The sequence below is a fragment of the Danio aesculapii genome, chromosome 7, assembly GCF_903798145.1.
Source record: "Danio aesculapii chromosome 7, fDanAes4.1, whole genome shotgun sequence".
NCBI classification, from domain to species: domain Eukaryota; kingdom Metazoa; phylum Chordata; class Actinopteri; order Cypriniformes; family Danionidae; genus Danio; species Danio aesculapii.
In genome coordinates this window covers 58,252,611-58,277,482 of record NC_079441.1, presented here as the reverse complement: position 1 = coordinate 58,277,482, position 24,872 = coordinate 58,252,611, and the positions used below count along the sequence as shown (strand labels likewise).

At 37.4% G+C, this 24,872-nt stretch overlaps 1 protein-coding gene across 1 annotated transcript in view; it reads right to left on the bottom strand.

Annotated features, from left to right (window-relative positions):
* Positions 1–868: 868 nt before the first annotated feature.
* The window catches only part of LOC130232394 (NACHT and WD repeat domain-containing protein 2), a 115,664-nt gene continuing 91,660 nt past the window's right edge, over positions 869–24,872 (bottom strand). The window contains exons 5-8 of the mRNA XM_056462263.1: positions 23,134–23,337; positions 15,185–15,335; positions 8,686–9,275; positions 869–7,094 (exon numbers count right to left, since the gene is read on the bottom strand). Coding sequence (XP_056318238.1) covers positions 3,189–7,094; positions 8,686–9,275; positions 15,185–15,335; positions 23,134–23,337 — 4,851 coding nt within the window. The 3' untranslated portion in view covers positions 869–3,188. The remainder of the gene's footprint in view (positions 7,095–8,685; positions 9,276–15,184; positions 15,336–23,133; positions 23,338–24,872) is intronic.

Below are 24,872 nucleotides of genomic sequence, written 5' to 3'. Positions count from 1 at the left end.
TATGTTATACTTTTATAATGGCCATTATTGATTATTAAAACTGATATTCAGCAAAAGAGAGGGTATGTTTCATATTTTTCACTGAAAATTAAAGGAGGCAGTTATGTTATTAGCTCCATTTTGTTATAAATATGCATTCAGTGAAGATGACGGTCATATAAATATACAGCTACACGATGCCTCAACATTTTTGGTGTCTGTTAAGTTGGTAATATCAAAATGAAAATAGGCAGTTCCTCAGTTAATAGGCAGTTAAGGTTATAAAGTACACTGTTCTCTTTGAAGATTTACCTGACGTATCCTCGGGAGTTTGTTTTCCATATCAAACTTGCGAAATCTGAACTTAGAAGGAAATGATGCAAGACTGAACTTTGTTTAGGCTTTTTAATATTGAGGAAAAAGCCACAATCAGATCTCAATCTGCAGCCCTGCCTCCGTTTTCCCCCCATCCACACTGAAACGGAGCAGCAGCTTTTTAAAATAAAAAAATGGACTCTTCAGCATTTTCAAAAAGCTCTGTCTTCGGTGCATAAAAACTCCGGCATAGTGTGGATGGAAGCTGCAACCGTAGCAAAACTTATGCGTTTTAAAACTAAAATGTATAAGTGTAAATGGGGCCTTAGACCACAGGTGTCAAACTCAGTTCCTGGCGCTGCTCTGTGCATTTTAGTTCCAATCCCAATTAAACACACCTGTTCAAACTAATTGAGTGCTTTAGGCTTGTTTGATACCTACAGATAGGTAGGGCTGGAACTAAACTATGCAGGGCTGAGGCCCTCCAGGAATTGAGTTTGACACCCCTGCCTTAGACTAATATATCCAGAGAACAATAATGCAATTTAAGAGGCAGAAAGAAAACATTTTATTACATTAAAATGTCCCATACAAACAAGGCATACACACTAATTCATATTGCTTTCAGACACAATTTTTTTCTGCTATTTCTTTTTCCAGAATACTTAAACAACTTTGTAACAAAATGTAAGTACAACATTTATGAAAATATATATCTCTAAACAGGGATCTTCAATCTCGACAATACAAATAATACAATAAACACATTCAATACCAGTATGTGAACTATGTTTTGCAAACATATGTAGTTAAAATTCATTCAAGTTACATAACATATAATATACTGTTCAACTGCTCTCATATGGACACATTCAAATATACTCTAAAACTGGCATTCCAATATAATAGGGAAGGACTTTGTCAATATCTTAGCAAAGATAATGCATCTTCTTTTTCATAGTTATGCTAGAAAACACAACAAAGCCAGAAAAGTCCAGAAAAGTAATGCGTAGGTCACAAACAACACCATTTAACATTCTGAAAATAAAACAAAGTAATAATACTAAAACTGTAAAAATGAAAATAAAACTTTGGCAAATATTGTATGCTATCTATACTGTAGGTTTCAAACACTTCAGCGGGAGAGACTAATCACACCTGAATACTGCTACAGGTTGTGGGTTGTAAATGGGCCTATATGTGTCAGTATCTCCAGAGGTAAACATACAATTTGACGGAATAGCCCTTGAGTTATGGAGAGGAGAGTTTGAATGGGGCATGGCTGATCCTGTTGAAACTACTTTCGTTTGCGACATGCCAGTGACTACCCATAACTGAAGGCAAAAATTGTAGAGTTAGCATTCGTGACACCCTTTTCAAAGTCAACCTCTGCAAACAACCCGTTTAAAATAAAGTGCAACCACCAAACACTGCCATGGCAAAAACCATTCATCATAAATCAGCCTTGTTCATGACAACATAGAATCTATTTATAAATATCTCTAAGTCCTCTATAACATGAAAATACAAAGTATTGTTTTTTTTTCAAGCACACATTCAACCATTACCTCACAAAGAACATGAGCTAACAATTACAAATACACATTTGTATAAGATGACCCAGCTATTAAGGCGTAGATACTCTTGGTGAGATGCTACACATGAATCTCCAGTAGTGGTTTAGTCCTCAAATCAATAATCAATATTTGTAGCTTGGCACAAACAAAGAATTACACATTCTTTTAATGTAATGCCATTTCTAGTGTTAATCTCTTCTTTTAAGTCAAGTCAGAGTATGATCTTTTCAGTATCAGTTTGCCAGGCGTTAAAATAGAAATACTCTTCCCAGCACCACCCTCAATAATGAATTTAAATACTTCAGCTGTGGTCAGATATAAAAATATTAAATATTACGATTGATCAAAAACTAGAGTGACGGGAATTTGTGGCATTAAACATGAGGATGGGTTTAATTCTGCTTTGCCACACATTAATTGCCTCGCCAGTCTAGAATGCATTCTGAGTTCACTAAGAAACTCTGGATGACTTCAAACTATAGTCTAAACACCGCAATACTGAAATATACTTCCCAAATGATCCTCATTGTGATGATTGTAATTCCAAATTAACCTAATTTGTAATAATTGTATGCTGAATGTTCATTGTATGCTGAATTGTAATGATGATTATTTGTATCAACGTATTTTTTGTTTAGAAATTCCCTGCATTTTTTCCTCATCAGTTTTTGTAACAAAGTAAAAGTTAAAATCCAGGCACTCACTTTGATTGCATTTAGCACAACGTAACATTTTCTAAGTAGTTGCACAAACTGCAGCAGCCAAAGTACATATGTACACATATGTACAAAAGTTTTGATTTTAGTACAGTACCAGAGGATGCTAATAAACAGACAGATGACCATTTCGAAAAACAAAACAAAAAAACAAAACAAAAAACAAAACAAAAATGGCAGCAACTTTTTTTATATGGCTAAAAATATATTACATTTCTCTATGCTTCTGTATTAAGCGACAGTATGGCTTATTTGACTGAATACATACAACATGGCCACACTGGCATAAACATGAGAAGGAAGAACATATAATTAAGCCAACATGACTGGCTTTTGGCATGAATGACATTTGTTTTAAATTATTTTGTTCCTTAATATAATATCAAATTCATGATACACATTTTACATGAAGTTGCTGATAGATAGGAGGAATCAAGGTGGCATTGCAGCTTAAGTGCAGCTTAATATCAATTAGCCAGTTGCTATGTGTTACCCAGAGAACTCATCTGTGCAGCTGAATCAAAGTTGATGTAAACAATAATCACCTGTTCCAAACCTGGCCTTGTTTCTTCATGCCCATAATGTCCAGCAGAGGGCACTCTCATTGCAGCAATTCAGTTTTCTTTGTGGGTGTGGTGGTCTCTGGCTCCCCACCATCAGACACGTTGATAGGACTGTCTCGAGAGAAGACCTCAGTGGATTCTCTCCACACACAGTCAGCAATGGTCTTGAAGGCATTGGTGCTACACTTGGGTCGTACTTTCTGTGAGGCATTGTTAACAATTTGCCGACTGTTTGAGGTGGCGATCTTGATTTTCAGAGCAGCATCTACACGATCAACGACTGTATAAGTGCCAATGCTGCCATCCTCAAATCCGACAATGATGTTAAGTGCTCGCTGTGATAGGCACAGATAGGTTGGCGTTTTGTAGAGGGAACAGGTTCCTATACTCTTTCCATCTGCCAGTCTCATGACAATCAGGCTTGAAACCACACCTGCATCATCATCTTCATCGCAATTCCGGAAACAGATGTACACTAGGTAACGTCCATCCCGTGAAAGCTTCTGTCGCCATATTATGCCAGCAGCATGCACCAGACGCAGCTTACCACTGTGCAGGTCTAGAACATTGATGTTCTCATCACCTTTTGACACAATGCCCAATTTCCCATTTGGTGAAATTTGGAAATCCTCTAGGTTCTTTAAGAAGTTGTTGGGCAGCTGCACCCGTCTACACACTGACTCATCAGCAACACTCCAGATGAATACTGTTTCAGTGGAGGTGATGAAGACAACAAAATCTGGACTGTCAGGAATTAACTTGAAGTTAACAATGGTGATTCCATCATCACAGACAAACTTTTTGGAAACACTGCCTGACCATAAGCTAACAGCCAGCAGCTTATTCTTGTTTGCGCCCACAAGGAATGTGTTTGCTGTAGTAATGAGGGCATGTTGGAGTGTTACCAGAATGTTGCACACCTTGTGACCCGTGGCAAGCCTCCAAACACGAGAGGCATTCTGCTCACAAAGTGACACAACAAACTGGTCATTGTGTGTGATGAGAAGTTGTGAGATCTTCTGGCCATTGATACGGAATATATTCTCACCTGTGGTCGTATGCCAGATGTACTGACTACTTTTATCATCAGATGTCACCATTAGGTCACCTGATGTTGTCAGGACACAGTTTTCAACAAGTCCTTCATGCTTAAACACCATTTCAATGAAACCTGTGCTGTAGTTCCATTTATGGATGACTTCTGACCCATCCATGGTGTATAGAAAATCCTCTCTGCCAGAGAGTTGCAGAATTTGGATAGGTTTTCCGGTTTTATCGATGTTCGACATGGCTGTTATAATGTCGATGTCCCACACGGAAAGCACCCCACTGCTGGCCACAGACAGAAGCAAGTTATGGTGTGTTGATTTGATTAGCTTTACAATGGCTCCTGATATCTCTATCAAGCTGGCCATGCACTGTCCACTGTCTCTCCTCCACACAAATATGGATGATGTGTTCTCCATGGAGGCTATTATACTTTGGCTATTCTTGGAGAGAACAGCTGCCACAAACTTCTCAGTACGCTTGGCCTTAAACTTTTCTGCCATCTTCCAAATCTTAGTGTCCAGAACCTCAATGCTTCTTGCTTTGCAGATTAGAATGGATCGCTGATCCTCTGAGAGCTCTATGCCCACCACCTCACTATCATCTCCTCTGCAGTCATAATCTTCCATTAGCTTGGGGTTTGTGATATCTTTGGTGTTCCATACGGAGAGACTGCCCTCATTGTCAATCATCACCATTTGATTGATTGTGTCTAGAATCAAGATGGACTTCACGAATCCACCTGAGAATTCAGAAGTCATTGTGGCAAGTTTATCCCCACTACCAAGGTGGAATATTGTGGTTGTGTTGAGGTACTGTCCGCAGAAAGCATACATTCCATCTGGGGAACACTGGACACAGGTTACCTCGTACCAGCAATGGAACTGATACAATGGCCAGCCGTACAGCAAATCAATCACACTGACGTCTTTGCTTGCCTCAAGCCAAGCCAAGGCATGGTGGCTGGACAAGGTAAATCCATTAATGAATGCCACCCCACCAGTGATTCCACAGTGTTTGGACCCTTTGACCTCGACCTCAGACAACAAACAAGACTTGTGGTTGTCATAAATGAGCAGTGTATTTTTTGTAGTGGCCACTACCAGATACTTCTCATCAGTGGTTAGTCTAATGCCAAGAACAACTGACCTTGCTGTGTCTATCTGTCTTAGCAGCTGTCTGCTCTCAACATCCCAAGTGCTTACAGACCCATCTTCAAGAGCCACAATGACTATATTTGGAGCTAATGTAGGCAGAGTCTCAACTATCTGCATGTAGCTAGAACTAAGCGGCAATCTCTCTGGACTGTAGGTGACATCCATGGAGGAGTGAAGTGGCACGATGGAGCAGTATTTAGGGCCATCCTTGTCACACTCAAGCAGGAGGTGTCTGAGCTTAGGAAGGGATGTGACCACTGGAAGGAGTCTTTGCTGTAGTTCAGCAGACAATGATGCTGGATTCTTTGTTACTTTGAGCTTTATACTGCGAAGCGTAGTTGCAAGAAACTTTAGCTCCTTTTCTTGCGTATAGCTGTAAGCTAGGTCAATGTCAGACAGGGCCTTGTCAAATTGCCCTATCTTTATCATAGTGTAGAGCCAACTGAAGTTCATGATGACACCATACATGAGATCATCTGTGCGGCCACTCCTTGTCAAGTGGTACGTGAGCTCTGTCATCTTACGGTGGTTGACAAAGAAGATGTCTGGCTCCAGCAGATTACATTGGAACACCCAGGGTTGTTCAGGTGTCTGTCTATCATAAGAGTGCTTGTCAGCAGAAGCTTTGTCATGGCCATGAAGGCTCTGCTGGTGGTGAGGATTCCGATGCTGGGAGATATTCAATGAGGCAAAGTGATTATTGTCGCAGTGGAATATTTTTTTTCTGCCACCTGCCCATGCCCCAAGAAAGTACTCAGCCAAAAGGCTATGCATTTGATGCACATCTTCTTCGTTACTGAGGTACAGCTTCTGTGCTATGAGATGTAGATGCCGATTTGCCCACACCATTAGTGTTACATTTCGGACCTGACGCTCCACTAAATAACCTTCAAGTTCTTCTTTTAGCCGAGCTATGAAATCGTAGGAAATACGCAGTGGGCTTTTGAGATTAGAGCTCACCATGATGTCCCCTAGGACACTGTTATCCAAAGATAAGATATCCTCTAGCTCCAGCTCAGTCAGGCCTGCTCGTGCCATTGTGATGTAGCCCAGTGCCCGAAAGACAAAGCGCGAGCCAAGCTTATTTTCAACTGAGTAGAAAAGCTGCTCAATACTTTCGTGCACTGTGGAACACAACGATTTGTCATCCACATCCTTGTGTGATCTCCAGTGAACAACCTCTCTGTAGATGAGGTTAACAAACATGGGAAGTGTACATTTTGCCATTGCCTCATTAACATATATCTGTTGGCCAGACGTCACCTTCCTTTTGACACCCAGAAGCTGCTGTTTAAGAGTCTGACTGCAAGCTTTGCGATCTCTTTGCATTAGTTCTACATAGCCATCTTCATCATGAATCAGACAACGTAGTTTCTGCAGTATTCCATGCTTGTTGGGCAGGGTGGACACTAGTATTCGAACTGTACGTGGCAGGTGGACAGGGAGCCACCACAGTTTTCGGGCCTCATCAGCGTCTGACAACTGCTCCAAGGCATCCAGAATAATGACAAGAGGTCGGTGGAATGACGACTCCCCGAGCAAATTTACCAGCAGTTCTCTCATCTCCTGGATCTTGTTTGGTAAGAAATGGATCAGGCACCGATAGTTGATGGCAATCTGCTCACAGATGCTCTGCAGCAGGGTGCGGAGGTCAGTAGAGAAGTCAGTGGAACCGATGAATCTGACAATGACCACTGGGTCTGTTTCTGGTCCCATCTCTTTCTGTAGCCAGGAATAGGCCTAAACAAATGAAAATGAAACAGAAGCTCAGAAATAAAGAATACATGTGCAGTTTACTGAATGTTTCTGTTATGAATTTCTGTTATGAATGTTACTAAATTTCAACTATAATGTTTTTTTATTTATTTTAAATATGAAAGGCTCAACACCTGTATGCTATTTTCTTTGTTAAAATTGTAATTCTTTATTATGAATTTAGTAAATTGGCCATTTGAAAAGTTATATAATGTACCTATTATTCACATTTTAAATGTTTAAAAAGATCTTGTGACATGGTGTTGTAAAACACATGATTTAAAACCCAGGAACTGCTCTGACCTGATTGAAAGCATTGCTCTAGTAAACAAAACTCAAATGACTACAGTTCATCCATTATTTAGTAGATCCATTGTACACTAACCTTGACACCTCAGAGTGTGAGGAAGGAAAACCAAGAAGAATGACTGTATAGAAGATAATCAAATGTACTCCACAGCAATGGAGTCAGATTTCTTGTGCTGAAGATTTTCTAAATCAGTTTGAATCATTCTCTCATCCTTTTCACAACACCTCTCTCTTGGATGTGGTTAAAGGCTGCCCCCAGCTGTGGTTCATGAAAACATGAAATATTATTTCTCTCTGCAGTGGCTGACAATTAATGATAAAATGCTCTTCTAAAGCTACCATTTTGAAAAATGGTCTGTGTGTGTGACTGTGTATGCCTGTGTGTGTGATTAGCCTAGGGATTTGTGTGTCCAGATTGCTACATAAATGCATCAGCCTGCTCCTATTTGCTGTACTGTATGACTGTTAATACAGTACTACATTGACAAGGGCAGTGTAAAAACATGCTAGTTGTACCAAATAGAAAATTGTACCAGAGATAACAGTCATGACAATGATTTACCCTTGTTAAAATTAATTGAATTTCATATATTTAGAAAATAGTTCTTTAGTGTGTACTTTATATAGAAGGACAGTGAAAGAGAGAGAGAGAGAGAGAGAGAGAGAGAGAGAGAGAGAGAACAAGCAAGGATGAGGGAGTTAGTCAAGGTCCCCAGGCTCATCATCTGTGAACTAACATTCGAGGCTGAGGTCTGTGACGGGTTGCCATGGGTGACGGGAAATGTCAACACTACCCTTCCTCCTTTGTTCCTCGCCCCCAAACCTATCAACACTGTTGACTCTGACCATCAGCACATGACATACACCCACACCCATAAGCCTGGAGTACTGGCTAAAGAGGACACATGACAATATCTATTATTATTATTAAAATGATTAAAAGTAAGCAACTTGTTTAAGCTTACAAATGCAAAGATCTGTATGCACATGGGGATCTGCATACAAAATCCCTTATGGTAGACAAGTTCATGTAACAGTCGCCAAAAATACCTTAATGTTAATTTGAATCTCATGCCATGACATCAGATATTAAGTCAGAGGAAGCAAAGAACAGCTTTAGGCAAAATCCAGACATCCCGCAACATTAATCTAACATGTGCCGGCATCCAGATGGCCTTAAAAAGCAGGTCAGTATGTTCACACTTGCTTTCTCTCTCTCTCCCCCCTTACACACATTCAGTACATGCATACCATACATGCTTTTCACCTGTTTTGCCACTTCAGCAAGTAACAAGGTCTTTCCAGTGCAGGGTCCTCCGTAAACCACTTGGGGAGTTATTCGACCACCTTTCGAGGGGTACAGGTACTCCTGGACTATATCCAAGGCTTCACTCTTGTACACATAAAAAGATGAAAACGTCTTGCACAGCGACAAATGTTGTATAATTTCATCATAGAGAGGATCTGTCTCTGTGTCAAAGTTCTGCTGAACCGTCGCCTGGATGATGTCCACCATGTCTTCATAAAACTGTTTACACAGACCTTCAACGTAATGGCTCTCTACTTCCTGCGAGTAGCCAAGTTTCATGTCACAGTGAGTGACTGATGAGTAGACTCGAAGATTGGATGCTGCCACCACCATCGGAATGAACTCGTCTCTGACCTTTAGTAGACGCTCATATGCTTCCTGGTTTCTCATGACACGGTCATCGCTCACCACAATGTCCATGTAACGTGCCATTTCAGGGAGTTTGGCAAAACGATCAAAGTTGGATATCTTTCGAATGTAACATACACATTTTTTGAGGAAGGCTGGGGTCTGCTTGCCCAATGCGAAGTCCAGTTCATCCTCTAATGCTGAAAGACAGGAGAAAACAGAAAGAGCATAATCATTATTCAGTTCTACAATATATGGCAGGATGTTTTTGTTTTATTCATGGTTTTTATCTGTCACTATTTACTCCTAAAACACTTCAGTGGCACTTTCAGAAAACATGCTTAATTTGATGTCATGAGGTGAGCGCTTCCCCTCGCATTTACCAGGCTTAAGCAAATGATTAGATCCGTCTCTTAGCTGCCTTGAAGAAGAAGAAAAAAAATAAAACGATATGATCTCTAAATCCAGCCTCGCCTGGTTTTATCAAAGACCTCCATAGGAAGCGTTTCAGTGATAGCCTGCCAACCTCGTGAGCTTAGTATCGCACACTTGCAGCTTGTTTTGTGAACGAGAAGGGAGGGGGATGCAAAGATGCCTGCAAATCCCCCCACAAAAAAGAGTTTTGTTGACATTCTTACCATTAAAAATATATTATGGTTCTGATAAATTAATCAACTATTCAACGTATGCAAATATTTAAATACAATACTATCCAAAGACACAAAGTGCAGCAACAGTATCAATTTGGCTCTTTATAAGCTCTAATCATGGTGGCGCAGTGGGTAGCAAGAAGGTTGCTGGTTCGAGTCCCAGCTGGGTCAGTTGGCATTTCTGTGTGGAGTTTGCATGTTCTCCCCATCTTGGCGTGGGTTTCCTCCCGGGTGCTCAAGTTTCCCCCACAGACCAAAGACATGCGCTATAGGTGAAGTGAATAAGCTAAATTGGCCATAGTGTATCTGTGTGAATGAGTGTGTATGGGTGTTTCCCAGTGTTGGGTTGCGGCTGGAAGGGCATCCGCTGTGTAAAAACATATGCTGGATAAGTTGATGATTCATTCCGCTGTGGCGACCACAGATTAATAAAGGGACTAAGCCGAAAAGAGGAAATCCATGCCAACATGGGGAGAACATGCAAACTCCACACAGAAATGCCAACTGACCAAGCCAAGACTCGAACCAGCAGCCTTCTTGCTGTGAGGTGATTGTGCTACCCACTGCCCCACTGTGACGTCCACTATTTAAAACTGGTTAAAATATGCAATCATTTATTAAATATATTATAATCAGTTTTAGATCAAATAACCTTAAACTTGATATTATGTCATTACTTGTCACGTCTAATATTACAATATAAACTGATCATAAGAGGACAATAGGCAATCTGATCTCAGATCATCATTACTGTTCTATTGCTTGCATATGGTTTGTGTATATAATTAGCCTGATTAGGTTTCTTGTTCTGCAATATGATAAATAATTCTTATGATGTAGTGATTTATTTTTTTAAAGAGCCCCTATTATGGGTTTTTGAAAATGAGCTTCCATGCACTGTGTAACACAGCACTAAGTGAATGAAAACATCCAGCTTTAAGAGGTTTAAATCTGAAAGGGCACCTTGTTTAAAACTATTGATTCTTTAGCAAAATATTTAACTCAGAGTCGAATAAGCGAATCGAGTTGGGTTCGGATCTTTTGTTTGATCGCATCGACAGCAATACAGTACATCACTAAATATGTACTTCCAGTTCCGATAAAATATGCACGCGCTTTCCCTCCACACACTAGTGGAAGTGCGGGGGATCACGGGACTGACAGGAAAATGACGAACACTGACAGGGGACACTGTGGGGAATAATGGTTTAAAGTTAATTTTAACAACAATACCACAATATAGCCAACCTAGAGCAGTGTTGGTTCCTGTCATTTCTCTGATGATTGATACAATAACCAAACTCTGCAACGTGGGATTTGTCGGCCGTTTGCTATTGAAGGAGCAGCAGACACTATTATGTATGGGACGTTGTCAGACTTTGACAGAGATCTTGTCAGTAACTGTTACAGTTCATATGGACCAGTTTCTTCTTCCTCCGGATCATAACATATAACTGTAATTAAAATTGTTGCCTCATTTTGTGGAGTTAGCAAAATATGTGTTTAATTGTGTGTTATAAGTTGTAATCACCCAATAGGGCTTGTAATCATATATCGATTATAGATCAGTGCTTGTACTGTATCTCTCTGATTAAATCTGTATGGGGCTTTTCACATATCGTGTCTAAAACCATGTTGAAAACGCGACGCATGCTTCTTCCTTTACCGATTTAAATGCGATTCTTAACTCGCGATCTCCTGCTTTTTGTTGCTATGGCCACTATCAGCTGTTCCTCACACGCACGGCGCGGTCAATTTTCAAAATAGTTCAACTTTTGCCACTGTGTGGATTAATACTGAATGTGTGTTGTTATTACTTGGGGTTAGGGTTAAGAGTAGAGTAATATGCTGGTGTTTAACTGCATTGCTTTATTGCATTACGGCATTGGGCTCTCACATATTTTCTGCTACTTCATACTAGCCGTGGTGGGCATTTCTGTCTGTTTTGTACTGAACGCAGTCGATCAATTGCAATAGACTGGGTCATCGGTCCAATCAGCGCAGATTATCTTCACGCTAAGGAGGGGTTTGGGAACAAATTAATCACTGAACGATTCATATGGGAGTTGTTGGAATAATTAGGTAAAAATAAATGCATATTATAAGACGATGGAAGTGTTTTTTGACCTTGCACGCATATCAGCATGTTGTCGGAGACCCCTAAAACCGAAATATGACCTTTTTGTAATGCAAAATAGGGGCTCTTTAATAAAGACCCACAAGATGGCACATCTGTCAGACATCAGAGAAGGCACACAAGCAGATCACAGAAAAAACATGCTGATGCTTTGAAGTCAGACAGAAGACCTCAGTTTTAACGAAAGGCACCTCTGCAACTAAGATCAAATTTTTATTGATGTAAAAAAAAAATGTCTCGCTTAGAGAAGCCTCTAAATGCAGTTGTTTCATATCTCCTGCATGTCAAGATGAATACTTAACTGTATCAGTGATTGAATTATGAGCCCATGCTCCCAGAATGACATAAAAGAGCATGCAGTAAATGTGCTCGTTCTCCAGAGCTGACCCACAGTCTCTAATGTAGGGTACGGTGATGAGACTTAGCTGTATCATTGAATATTGGATTAACCTGGATGAATTAAGTTAGACTGATTAAATCACCTCTTATGCAGGCTAATACGGGCAAATTTTAATTTAGTCACAATGACTTTCAAGAGCGGGATATAAATAACATTAGCATTCATTATGAGTTCTGAATATGATCTCTCTGTGAAGCCACAAAGACACTGTATAAACTACGGCTCTGTTGCATGATTCAGCTGTTTTAATTATGCATGTCATTCTACAGGCAAACAATATACGCATCAAGAACCATTCAAGTGTTTAGAGCAAAATTGGGCTTTTTAACATCCTCAGATTTTCTTGATGTGGTTGACTGCTGCTTGGAAATTGCTTTAGACATTACGTTGTAGACAATTTGTATCAAGTAAAAGAAGGTAATTTTGTTTTTATCTTTTATTTAATATATATTTTTTAAAAATATTTTTTATTTAATAGTTTTATTAAAAATAAGGTTTCAAATCAACATGGCTGCAAAATATGAGATTTCTGAAAAGCCAGCCCTGCTTTGAGCCTTGTTTGTAAATTAATGAATAAAAGACTGATACAATATCGAACATTTACTGTGAGTCCATGTCAAGTCAATATGTACAATATTTATTGGCTAGTGCACAGTGTTATTCTTTAGGTGAACAATTAATATGTGCAAGTTAGTCCACAGAAAAAAGGTTGTTGACTTCAATCAAAGTCTTACCCATACCCCTCTTACTATTAGTTTGCTATGCTCTTTGATCTGAGGTAGTGATGCCAAAAAGGAAGTTCCCTATTCCCAGTTCCTTACTTAATATTATGTTACAGTTGATAAGAAATCAACAAACTGAAAGAAAAGTCTCAGCAACTTCCGGTTCACCTGGATTTTAAAAACAAAGTTAATCCGTTCTTTCATAATGTTAGGAATAGTGAGAAGGAAAAACAAAGACTGTGTGTTTTCAACTTGGCACTAAACAGGCTCTCCTGTCTTCAGAACCATCTTCACCATATGGTTTCTGCGTAGACCTACATTTGTCTATATTGTTATTTACCTAATATGTGTGTAAATTGGTAGGGATGGATCTTATTCTGTGGAAGAGAGGTTTAGCCACACTATTACATAATAAAATGCCACGTTCCACAACCTGTCGTTTCGTCAGATCGGCTTCAATATATGCTGTTTTAAATATCAAATTTCTGAAACATACAAGGCTGTGTTCTTTCAAAAGCATCATAAAATAAATGTTATGCTTTTGGATTGTTCAACTGATCTTAATATCATGGCCTGTTTCCCTAAAACATTGCTAAGTAACACTTGAAAATTGTCATAGACCTATGAGTGCTCTGGAGTAATTGTTAAAGTCCTATGTACACTGTTAGCAGATAACGTTAGGAAGAAGTAATAAGGCCCAATCCCAATTCTATTTTTGTACCCCTTGCCCTTGGCCCTTAAAACCGAATGTGAAGTGGAAGGGCTTCAATATTTAGCCCTAAGAAATGGGACAGCACTACAACACCTGTACAAGTCATCATATGTCATCGCGATCTCATGCTTCATATAAGATCAGACGATCACGACTGCTGTAGTTATTCTAGTTGCTTTATTTTTTGGTATTTATCTTCAGGAAATGACTGAAGGCATATATCATGTTATCATAACGATCTAATGTGGCAATAAGATCGTAACTTTACTGTGCATTTACAGCGTGGCCATATTCATCTGTAAACACAACAAAATCAACAACAAGTTCCTCATAACACAGCTGTACTCAAATGAAAGTGTAGAACCATATTTGTAGAACCAAGGATGATCTGGAGAAATTACTTAAATATATGAGTGTAATAAATCAGCAAAATGTCAACAATTCTGTGTTTTTCTGTCAGTATGGGGTGCTGTGTGTACATTAGTGAGGAAACAAATGAACTTAAATTATTTTAGCAAATGGCTGCAATATAAGAAAGAGTTAAAAAATTAAGGGGGGTTAAATACAGACTATCAGGCTGATGAACACTTGACACATCTCACACAAACTCTTTACATACCCCTCACTACATACCATCAACATGTAACATACATTGCACTTTAAACAATCCGTACTTAAAACAATATTCCTATACAATAATTTACCACCAACAGTCAAACTATGTGTACACCTATTAATTGTCTTATACGTATTACTGTCAACATTGCCAATTGTATATTGTCCTGTTTTTTTTGGGGAGTATGTTGTTGTATTTTGCACTGTCATTGTATTTTGCACTGTCTGTATTTTGCACTATCTGTATTTTTCACTGTCTGGAGCCAGCACCTAAGCTTTTCGCTCATCATTAGTACACGTGCTGCTAATGATGTGACAATAAAAGTGATTTGATACTCTCCAAACCCATTGTATATATATACTGTATGCTAAGTAGTACATAGGGCAAGTTTTTGCACAATCATGTGAGCATTCATAAACTTGCACCTACAAAACAGTCTTAAGAGTTAAGATACATCATTATCAGGTAAACCTGGCCCTGGATGTCTCTCAGTATGTCAAAGGTCAAGAAAAATTGATTTCTCAGTTCTTTACCCCTTTTTATAAATAATAAAAAAGAAAAATAAAAAAGAAACAATAGCAACATTGTTTACAATAGTGCTTTTTCAAAGTTTTATCATAAGCTTTCCATCCTAATGTGAAGTGAATCTTTTCAAAGTTCATAAAAAAAAAAATTAGGCATGTTTACATCAAATTGTTAGAGCAGCTGATTGTTGTATTGGTAATCTAGTAACCATTCACACTTCAGAACTTACAAAAGAAATGCTGTAAAACACATCACAAACCCCCTCAGGCATAAAGCTACATAAATTACCACTTGACATTTATTAGCTGTGAGTTTAGTCTTAACTACAATTTTTAACTAGAATTTACCTGAGCAGAGAAATTTCTTGGCTTGACTGCTCTTCATGGTCCCCTTCTCCTGCAGCTGTAAGACAGAGGTTCTGAAGATCCTCTTGATTTCCTCCGAGACTGCCCTCCATGCCTTGTCGTTCTTTGATTTTGCTACGGTGTTTGACTCCATCTGTGGGGTAAAAGAACATATGGAATCAAATCTTACACTGGTTTAGATGTTAGCCATTTAAAAAATAAAACCCACATCCTTTACATTCCCACTTGCAGTACAGTTCATTGTTGCTTCTTTAATTTCTTTAAAAGGCAATAATAAATGCAGCATACAGTAGTTTTTATTAGCACCTTTAAGTTATATTGATACTTGTAGTTACCATAGCTACTGTAGTTTTGTGGCAAGATTTACTATAGCTTATCCCTGGGCAACCCTCCTTTGGTATTAAAAAAAGATTTACTAAAGACTCACAGTAGAAGATTAGTGATGAAAAGAGATGGACACGCAGTTTTTGTCAGAGCTTAATGCATTCAGATTCCGAATTCCCCTTTCAGGCGCAAAATGTATAATAGGAGACTGTATATCTGAATGTATATCATGTGCAATGTAATTTACTACAAAGTGTGTTCCAAGTAGTCTATTTACTGGTATTTGCACCTTATTTAAAGCTCAAAATAAAGGATCTCATCGCATTTTGCACTTGATATGGCAATAGTTACTGTTAGGAGAAATAACTGAAAACAGAGAATGTGTGGCAAAAGGGACAATATTTTTTCCACTTGTGTTAATCTATTTGGTTTGCCAGAAGACATTATTTGGCCCTTACTTGTTCTTATTTTGCAACCTTTCGCTAATTTGTGCTTCTTTTGGAAGATTGCAATGGAAATCATCTGCTGCCTCTGAAATTTCTAGTTGTTGTAGCATGAACTGCACTGAGGTTTTGCCTTATATTTCTGTTCTGTAAAGATACAGTTACATTTAATTGATACTGTTTTTACACCAAGAATCTAGCAATTTCAATAGAAATCCACAAAATCTGGAATTACACTTACAAACAAAAGATTTCTACATGAACATTTCAAAATGGGTTCATTTTGGTACCATGAATTTGCAATGTTGATCAACAGAAATTTGCTTGGATTGAAGGTAAATAAAATTAGATTTTAGTAAATAGTAGGGATGCTCAGCTTTACAGAAAAGAATAGATAAATTATATTTAAAAATTGGTAAGAAAAAATGACAAACAATGCAATTTGGAATCTTTGCAAATGATGGAAGAAGAACCTAACATGTCTCAATCAAGAAAATGTTTGGAATAAATATATAAATCTAAAAATGTTTTACTTCTTTTCTAAGAAGACATACAGTGCATGCGGAAAGTATTCATAGTGCTTCACTTTTTCCACATTTTTTTATGTTACAGCCTTATTCCAAAATGGATTAATGTATTTTCCTCAAAATTCTACACACAATACCTCATATTGACAATGTGAAAAAAATATATTTTTTAATTGTTGCAAATTTATTAAAAATAAAAAACCTGAAAAATTACATGTACAGAAGTATTTACAGCCTTTGCTGTGAAGCTCTAAATTGAGCTCAGGTACATTCTGTTTCCACTGATCACTCCTGAAATGTTTCAACCGCTTAATTGTTAACCTGTGGTAATTTCAGTTATGGACATGATTTGAAAAGGCATATACCAGTCTATATAAGCTCCCAGGATTGACAGCGCATGTCAAAGCACAAACCAAGTATGAAGACAAAGGAATTGTCTGTAGACCTCCGAGACAAGATTGTCTTGAGGCACAAGACTGGGGAAGGTTACAGAAAAATTTCCAATGGGCACAGTGGCCTCCAGCATCCGTAAGTGGAGAATGTTTGGAACCACCAGAACTCTTCCTAGAGCTGGCCAGCCATCCAAGCTGAGTGATTGGGGGAGAATAGACTTAGTCAGGAAGGTGATTAATAACCCGATGGTCACAGAGAGGAGAACCTTACAGAAGGACAACTATCTGTGCAGCAATCCACCAATCAGGTCTGTATGGTAGAGTGGCCAGACAGAAGCCACTCCCCTCCTGAAATTTGCAAAAAGGCATCTGAAGGACTCACAGACCATAAGAAACTAAATTCTATTGAATGTCTCTGGAGAGATCTGAAAATGGCTGTACACTGTCACTTCCCATCCAACCTGATAAAGCTTCCGAGGAACTGTAAAGAGGAATGGGCAAAAATTCCCAAAGACAGGTGCGGCACGCTTGTGGCATCATATTCAAAAAGGCTTGAGGCTGTAATTGCTGCCAAAGGTCTATCAACAGAGTATTGAGCAAAGGCTGTGAATACTTATGTACATGTGAATTTTCAGGTTTTTTCATTTTAACAAATTTGCAACAATTTCAGAAAATCTTATTTCACATTATGATTATGGGGTATTCTGTGTAGAATTTTACATTTACATTTAGTCATTTAGCAGACGCTTTTATCCAAAGCGACTTACAAATGAGGACAAGGAAGCAATTTACACAACTATAAGAGCAGCAGTGAACAAGCGCTATAGACAAGTTTCAGGTGTGTAAAAGTCTAATTCAAAATTCATTTATTTTGATGAAATAAATGAATTTAATTCATTTTGGAATAAGGCTGTAACAAAAAAACTAAGCCAGGTTTTAGTGGACTTGCAATAATGTCAAAGAAGTTCTTTGCATTCTTATATGTAAAAAGGGCAAAATACATGCAAGGTCAAATATTCTGCTCATCTCCAACTAACACAAACACTTGCGATCAGTTCATGAGATCGGCCAGATCAGCGAGTACCGATTGAGTCACTAAATGTGATTATCGACCAATAACGATCTCTGGCCGATCGATTGGAACATCTCTAGTAAACAATAATATTAATTAAATAAAATGCGTTGTATCGGATGCTTTAGTCAATGAAACCTAGTTAAATGTGCATATAGCATGAGATTTGAAGATCTGAATGATATGCATTTAGTGGTCAAGTGTAAATGGAAGCGCTTTCAGAAATAGATAGATCTGATTAGAGAAAAGCAGGTGTAAAATGTTTTGCTGAAGCAAACCACACCTTTGTCAGTTATGCAATATTTGCACTACTATTTGCCTTACTAATTTAATATTTGTCTTATAGCCAGTCACATAGTCAAAAATCACACATTTGTTAGGAACATGTCACTAAAGGCAACAGTTATATTTATCAGCCTATTTACCAAAAGGCTATAACAATTTACAGCCAATTGGAACATAATGCAGGCCAGAATAATAGTAATACAAAATGTTATGTAATTTTAATAAAAAACTTCACTAAATAATGAGATTAAAACCAATAATTGGGAGATATCTGGGTAACACTTTACAATATGTCATTATTAGTTAATGTTGGTTAATGAATTCATGAAGAGTTCAGATGCAAAAAACTCTAAATGCCATCTAAACTGTTCTTTAAAAAATTGAGCATTTTTTTCTCAGGTTCGTGTTAGTAGGTTCAGTAATTTCACATTTATGTTGATAAATAGAGTATTTTCATTGCCTGTAATGTGAAATAACATAACATAAACAGAGGAAAAATGCTTGCTTTTAAAGGAAATTTCAAATGGCATTTACAGGTTTTTGCCTCTGAACTCTTCACATTCATTATTAAACTTTGTTCATGTTAGTTCATGAAAATAAAACAGCTCACTGTTAGTTCTTGTTAACTCATGGTAAATTAACTAATAATGTATGTTAATTATGTTAATTAACATACACTGTCCGACAGACACACACTCATACAAACAGTTGAAGTCAAAGTTATTAGCCCCACTTTGAATTTTGTTTTCTTTTTTACATATTTCCCAAATTATGATTAACAGGGCAAAGAAATTTAACAGTATGTCTGATTATATTTTTTCTTCTGGAGAAAGTATTATTTGTTTCATTTCAGCTAGCATAAAAGTAGTTTACATTTTTTAAGATTAATATTATTAGCACCTTTAAGCTATATATATATTTTTTTTTTTTCGATAGACCAAACCACCATTATACAAGAACCTGCTTAATTCCCCTAACCTGCCTAGTTAACCTAATTAACCTAGTTAAGCCTTTAAATGTCACTTTAAGCTGTATTGAAGTGTCTTGAAAAATATGTAGTCAAATATTATTTACTGACATCATGGCAAAGAGAAAATAAATCAGTTATTACAAATAAGTTATTAAAACTATTTGTTTAGAAATGTGTTGAAAAACGTTCTCTCCGTTAGAAATTAAGGAAAAAAATAAACAGGGGGGCTAATAATTCAGGGGACTAACAACTCTGACTTCAACTGTACATTATTTATTTATTTCTTACAATAAAATAATTACAAAGGGAAGCACTTCCCTCTATTTCTGTTTCTTTATTTCACAGCCAAGAATCATGAAACAAAATAAAACATGAAACTTTTCTTTCATGTCTAGAAATCTGTTTTGAATGCTCAGACCACAGAATCATGGTGTAATGTAGGGGGATGTCAAAAGTGGTCCAATTTACCAGAGTTCACCCAACAATACAAATTGTTCTGTCTATCTCAATAGAGAAACGCGAAAGCACACACCACACTGTGTTACTGAAGTAATATTTCAGGAAGTGTTTGTCATGAACCCAGTCACCTAGCAATGAGACAGAGGACAGATACAGATCGAGAGAGAAACAGAAAGAGTGAGATCAGTGGGTGTTTTTGCTGAGTGCAGGTAGAAACTCGGTCCCTGCTGCTTTTCTCATTTTAGTCCAACAGAGACCCTCAGCTTCACAGACGCTTCCTCAATTTGCAGCCGCTCTACGTTAAAACCTGATTTATTCACACACTATATGATCGGTGTGTGCGTGTGTGTGTGTGTGTGTGTGTGTGTGTGTGTGAGCAATAGAAAGAGAAATAGAGCTTGTGTGTTTGTAAAAAAAGAGAGAACCCCAGTAAGGTTTAATAAAAGACAAACTGAATTTATGAAGCTACTAAACTCTACTGGCGGTGAAGAGTGCTCTCTCTGGAGCTTGCCATTTCTACAGCATTCCACATAAACAGCAACAACACCAGTCAGCCTCTGACATTTACAGGTTGTTCCTGTGTGTGCGGGACAGGTCAGCTCTGTGGAAGCTGAATGTATGAGTGCCTCAAAAGCAGTGGTGCATAGACTTCTGAAATAAGTTCTTTATCTGGGTTTGGGTGTTATTAGTCTCATTTATATTCATGGTCCAGTTGCATTTGCTGTTTGCACAGTTTCTGGGTTAATGGAACACCAGCTTATCTTACACTTGGCACAACCAACAAGCAAACATAGGAGTTTAGCCTGTCATGTCTCAAGGATCTTGAGCTCTTCTGAACAAAATCCAACAGCTGAAATTAAAGCTTATTAAATTGATAACTATTTTATTTAAGGAGTCACCAATCTTGGTTCTGAAAGTCCCTGCAGAGTTTAGCTACCTACATGCCTCAACACATCTGCCTGGAAGTTTCAAATATACCAAGTAGGCCTAAGACCTTGATTTACTTGTTCTGGTGGGTTTGATTAGGGTCAGGGTTAGGCTAAACTCTGCAGGACACCGGCCCTCCAGAAACAAATTTGGTGAGGTTTTTGCAAGAAGGCATACAGCTGCAGCAAAGGTTAACTAGAATAATTTAGATATTTTATTTAATTATTTTTTAATTGCATATTTTTAACCTTTACCCCTACCCCAAACCCAATCCCAACCATCAGATTCATGTAAAAAAGTAATTATAGCTAGTATTATATGTTATTAAATTACCCATTAAACTGTATTGTTCTAATGCCTTCTCCCACCCCAACCCTGAACCTACCCTTCACAGTAATGAAAAAAAATATATAAATAATTGTTGTACAGCCAATCCCCCCAGGATCTTGAAAAAAATAAATAAATAAATTATATATATATATATATATATATATATATATATATATATATATATATATATATATATATATATATATATATATATATATATATATATATATATATATATAATAAATAAATAAATAAATAAAAATAACAATAATAAAAATATATATATATGATTTTTTTGGGACCAAAATTATTAATCATGTGGCGATCATGTGGGTTTTTGGTCAGTTTGTGGCAAACTTTGGGCTATGTTCTTTATTGTTTTGCTGTGAAAATATACACACATTTACACATGGTAATTTTTCATTAATTTTTGACCTTGAGAATCATTGATTTATTTAACTTATATAAAGGAAACACTGAGAGAAACAGAGAGAAACTAGACTTTACCCCTAAAGCTGCAGTATCATATCCCTTGTGTACAGTTCACATTGACTACCCTTCCGTTATGTTGGTGGCTGGTTTTGCCCTATTCACTTCCATTATAATTACATTTTTTAATTGCAAAGTCATGACAGCATATAATCATGCATTCTTGATTGTTGATGGTTTTCTCTGTTGGGAAGTGTGTAATTTTTACTGTTGATCATAAGTTAGCACCATTAAGCCCTTAGATAGGCTTGTGCAAAAAAGTTTCCCATTTTTATATTGAATTCTATGGAGTATAAAAACAAATTATTGTGTGTGCGCATACATCCACTTATAATATTTACTATTCTCTAAAAGATGAGCTGCTTATTTTGATTTACATATCAAGGTAAGTGGGTGCGTCACGGTGGCACAGTGGGTAGCATGATCGTCTCACAGCAAGAAGGTCTCTGGTTCGAGTCCCAGCTGGGTCAGTTGGCATTTCTATGTGGAGTGTCCATGTTCTCCCCATGTTGGTGTGGGTTTCCTCCAAGTGCTCTGGTTTCCCCCACAGTCCAAAGACATGCGCTATAGGTGAACTAAATAAGCTAAATTGGCCGTAGTGTACTGTATGTGTGTGAATGCAGAAGTGTATGGGTGTTTCCCGGTGTTGGGTTGGAGCTGGAAGAGCATCCACTGCGTAAAACATACGCTGGAAAAGTTGGCGGTTCATTCCACTGTGGTGACCCCTGATTATATAGGGACTAAGCCAAAAGGAAAATGAATAAAGGAATGAATGAATGAATATCAAGGTAAGTGCACAAAGGTCTCTACACACCCTATACTATATATAGTTTCATAAAAAAGCCAAAATTTTTTAATTTTTTTTAAACGGCAACTGATTTTCAGCACCAAAAAAAATAAAAAATACAAATTTAACCTATCCCCAGCAGGGAAAACCACCAACATTCAAGATTGCATAATAATAAGATGTCAGGCTTTGCATTCAAAAAATGTCATAGTAATGTAAGTGAAAGGAGCAAAAACAGCTACAACAACAAAAGGGTGAAAGGGTTGTGAATTTGCCCAGAGCTTATTGTTGAGACTTTCAATTTAATTTTCAAAGCATTTTCTCAAAATATGTGTCAAAATAAGATTCGCCACCAAAAATTCTATTTGCTGAAACACAGAGAAAGTTGTGGCCAAAATAAGACGCAAAACCACCCCAGAGTGGGTGAAAACATCCCCAACAACACACAAGGGATATTTGAAAATGAACCCAATTGTTTAAAAATAATGCATCCGCCTTGTTTAACAGCTATTTCAACATGTTGGTGGACATGATGCAGAACACATTCTATTTGCAAATATTATAATGTTTCTGAATTTAAAATGATGCAGATGGAGCTCTGTGGCGTGTGCTAAATTTAGCGATCACAAAATCACAAAAACCTGGAGGGTCTGTACAGTGTCAAAAATATGCTACATTGATGTGAGTATCCTTAGCTGTATGCCATCTAGACTTTACCGTTTGGTGACCCTTTATTTACATTGGAACTTTTTGTTACCTTTTTTCAGAATTAAATTGTTCAAAAGAGACTCTATTTTAAATAAATGAATTTAATTAATGTATAAAATAAAATTGGTTTAAAACACACACATGCACACACATGCACAGTTTAAATACATAAAAACAAGAATGCTAAGAAATTAATATGATCTATTCTCTCTACTTACAGAATTCTGATAGTTTTTCAGCATCTCAGCTTTTGGTTTTAGGTAGTAGGCAGGTGGGACTGAGTTCTCATCCCGACAGTACCACTCCTCCAAGATCCGTGTGTCTAGTCCCGCCTCCACTGCTGCATCCAAAATCATCTCAAACTCAGCTGACTCCACCTCCCCTGGGACCCGAATGCTGCCATACTTCTCTCCAATGAGCCCCTGGGAAAAAGGGAAAAAAACAACTTTGATTACACCTTAATCACAAGAACAAGCAATATATAAATGCAGGAATAAACAAAAAGAAGACTGAGAAAAACAAAGGTTTATTCACAATGTGTTTACACAAACACTGGATTGTACATTATATATATATATATATATATATATATATATATATATATATATATATATATATATATATATATATATATATATATATATATTAGGGCTGTCAAAATTAGCGCGTTAACGCACGTGATTAATTTAAAATATTTAACATGTAAAAAAAAATAAATAACGCAAATAAGGCAGCAGCAGTTTTTTTTTTACTTCCTGTTGTGGCCTACGTGAGTTCAGGGACGGCGCGTGCATAGAGGCATCTTGGGCAACAGAATAGTGAGCAAACCCCCCAGTCCTAAATTTCGTCCACGAACCGGTCACTTTCGGGTTGAGGGCGGCGTGATTGCCGTTTGCCTAAAGAGCCAGTTCAGCTTGCGCTTTTAGAAGGAAAGTTTCAGTATAAAAAAATTCATGTCACATCACCAGGCTATCCTGTGTTTACTCCAGAGTTTTATGCAATTTCGGGTGTTTCATTTTTAATCTTTAGACATTAACTGCAGTTCAGCAGTTCATTCTCATTCAGCATATTTTCATTCAGGATGTTTTAATGGAATTTGTTACCTCATGGCGAACGGAAAGAAAAACCTCCACATTTTGGGACTCGCGTGATCCTTTAAGGTAATCAAAAATCGCTGCTTACACGATAGAGTCTTAATCAGAGTATCTTAATCATGAAAGCGGAGTATTGGTGTCCATGTAAATGTACTGTAGTAAAAGTGGCAAATGAAGGCGCAAGCTGTCAAAGATAGTCCATTTATCTGCATTTAAGCTGCTTCCATGAGACCTAAAATGTTTCATTATGTTTGACCTGTTTCCCCCAACACGCAACTTTTGTAAAGTGTCTGCTTTATGTTGCTGTTTCAGAATACTTGCTTGTAAAATATAGCCATGCTTTAGAACGCTTAGTTTAAGCAAATTTGATGAACACAATCGTGCGTGTTGATGAATCTGAAGGGATCACTTGCTCACCGGGTCCGCTGTACTGCGCACGTTGTCTGACTGCATGTGACTGTATGTGTGTGTGTGTGTGTGTGTGTGTGTGTAGTCCACTTAGAATCCAACATGGAAATCATTTTTGTTTGTTATTGGCATGGATTATTTTGAAATTCAAATGCCACTTAAATGCCTGTGTTTTTATTTCTGTAATAAATACGGCGTTTCGTGTTTAATGATTAATCATGATTAATTACGTTTCGTGATAAATCATGATTAATTACAAAAAAGTGTGATTAATTACGTTATTTTTTTTAATCATTTGACAGCCCCAATATATATAAATATATATATATATAAATATATATATATATATATATATATATATATATATATATATATATATATATATATATTTATATGTGTATGTATGTGTGTGTATGTATGTATGTGTGTGTATATATATATATATATATATATAT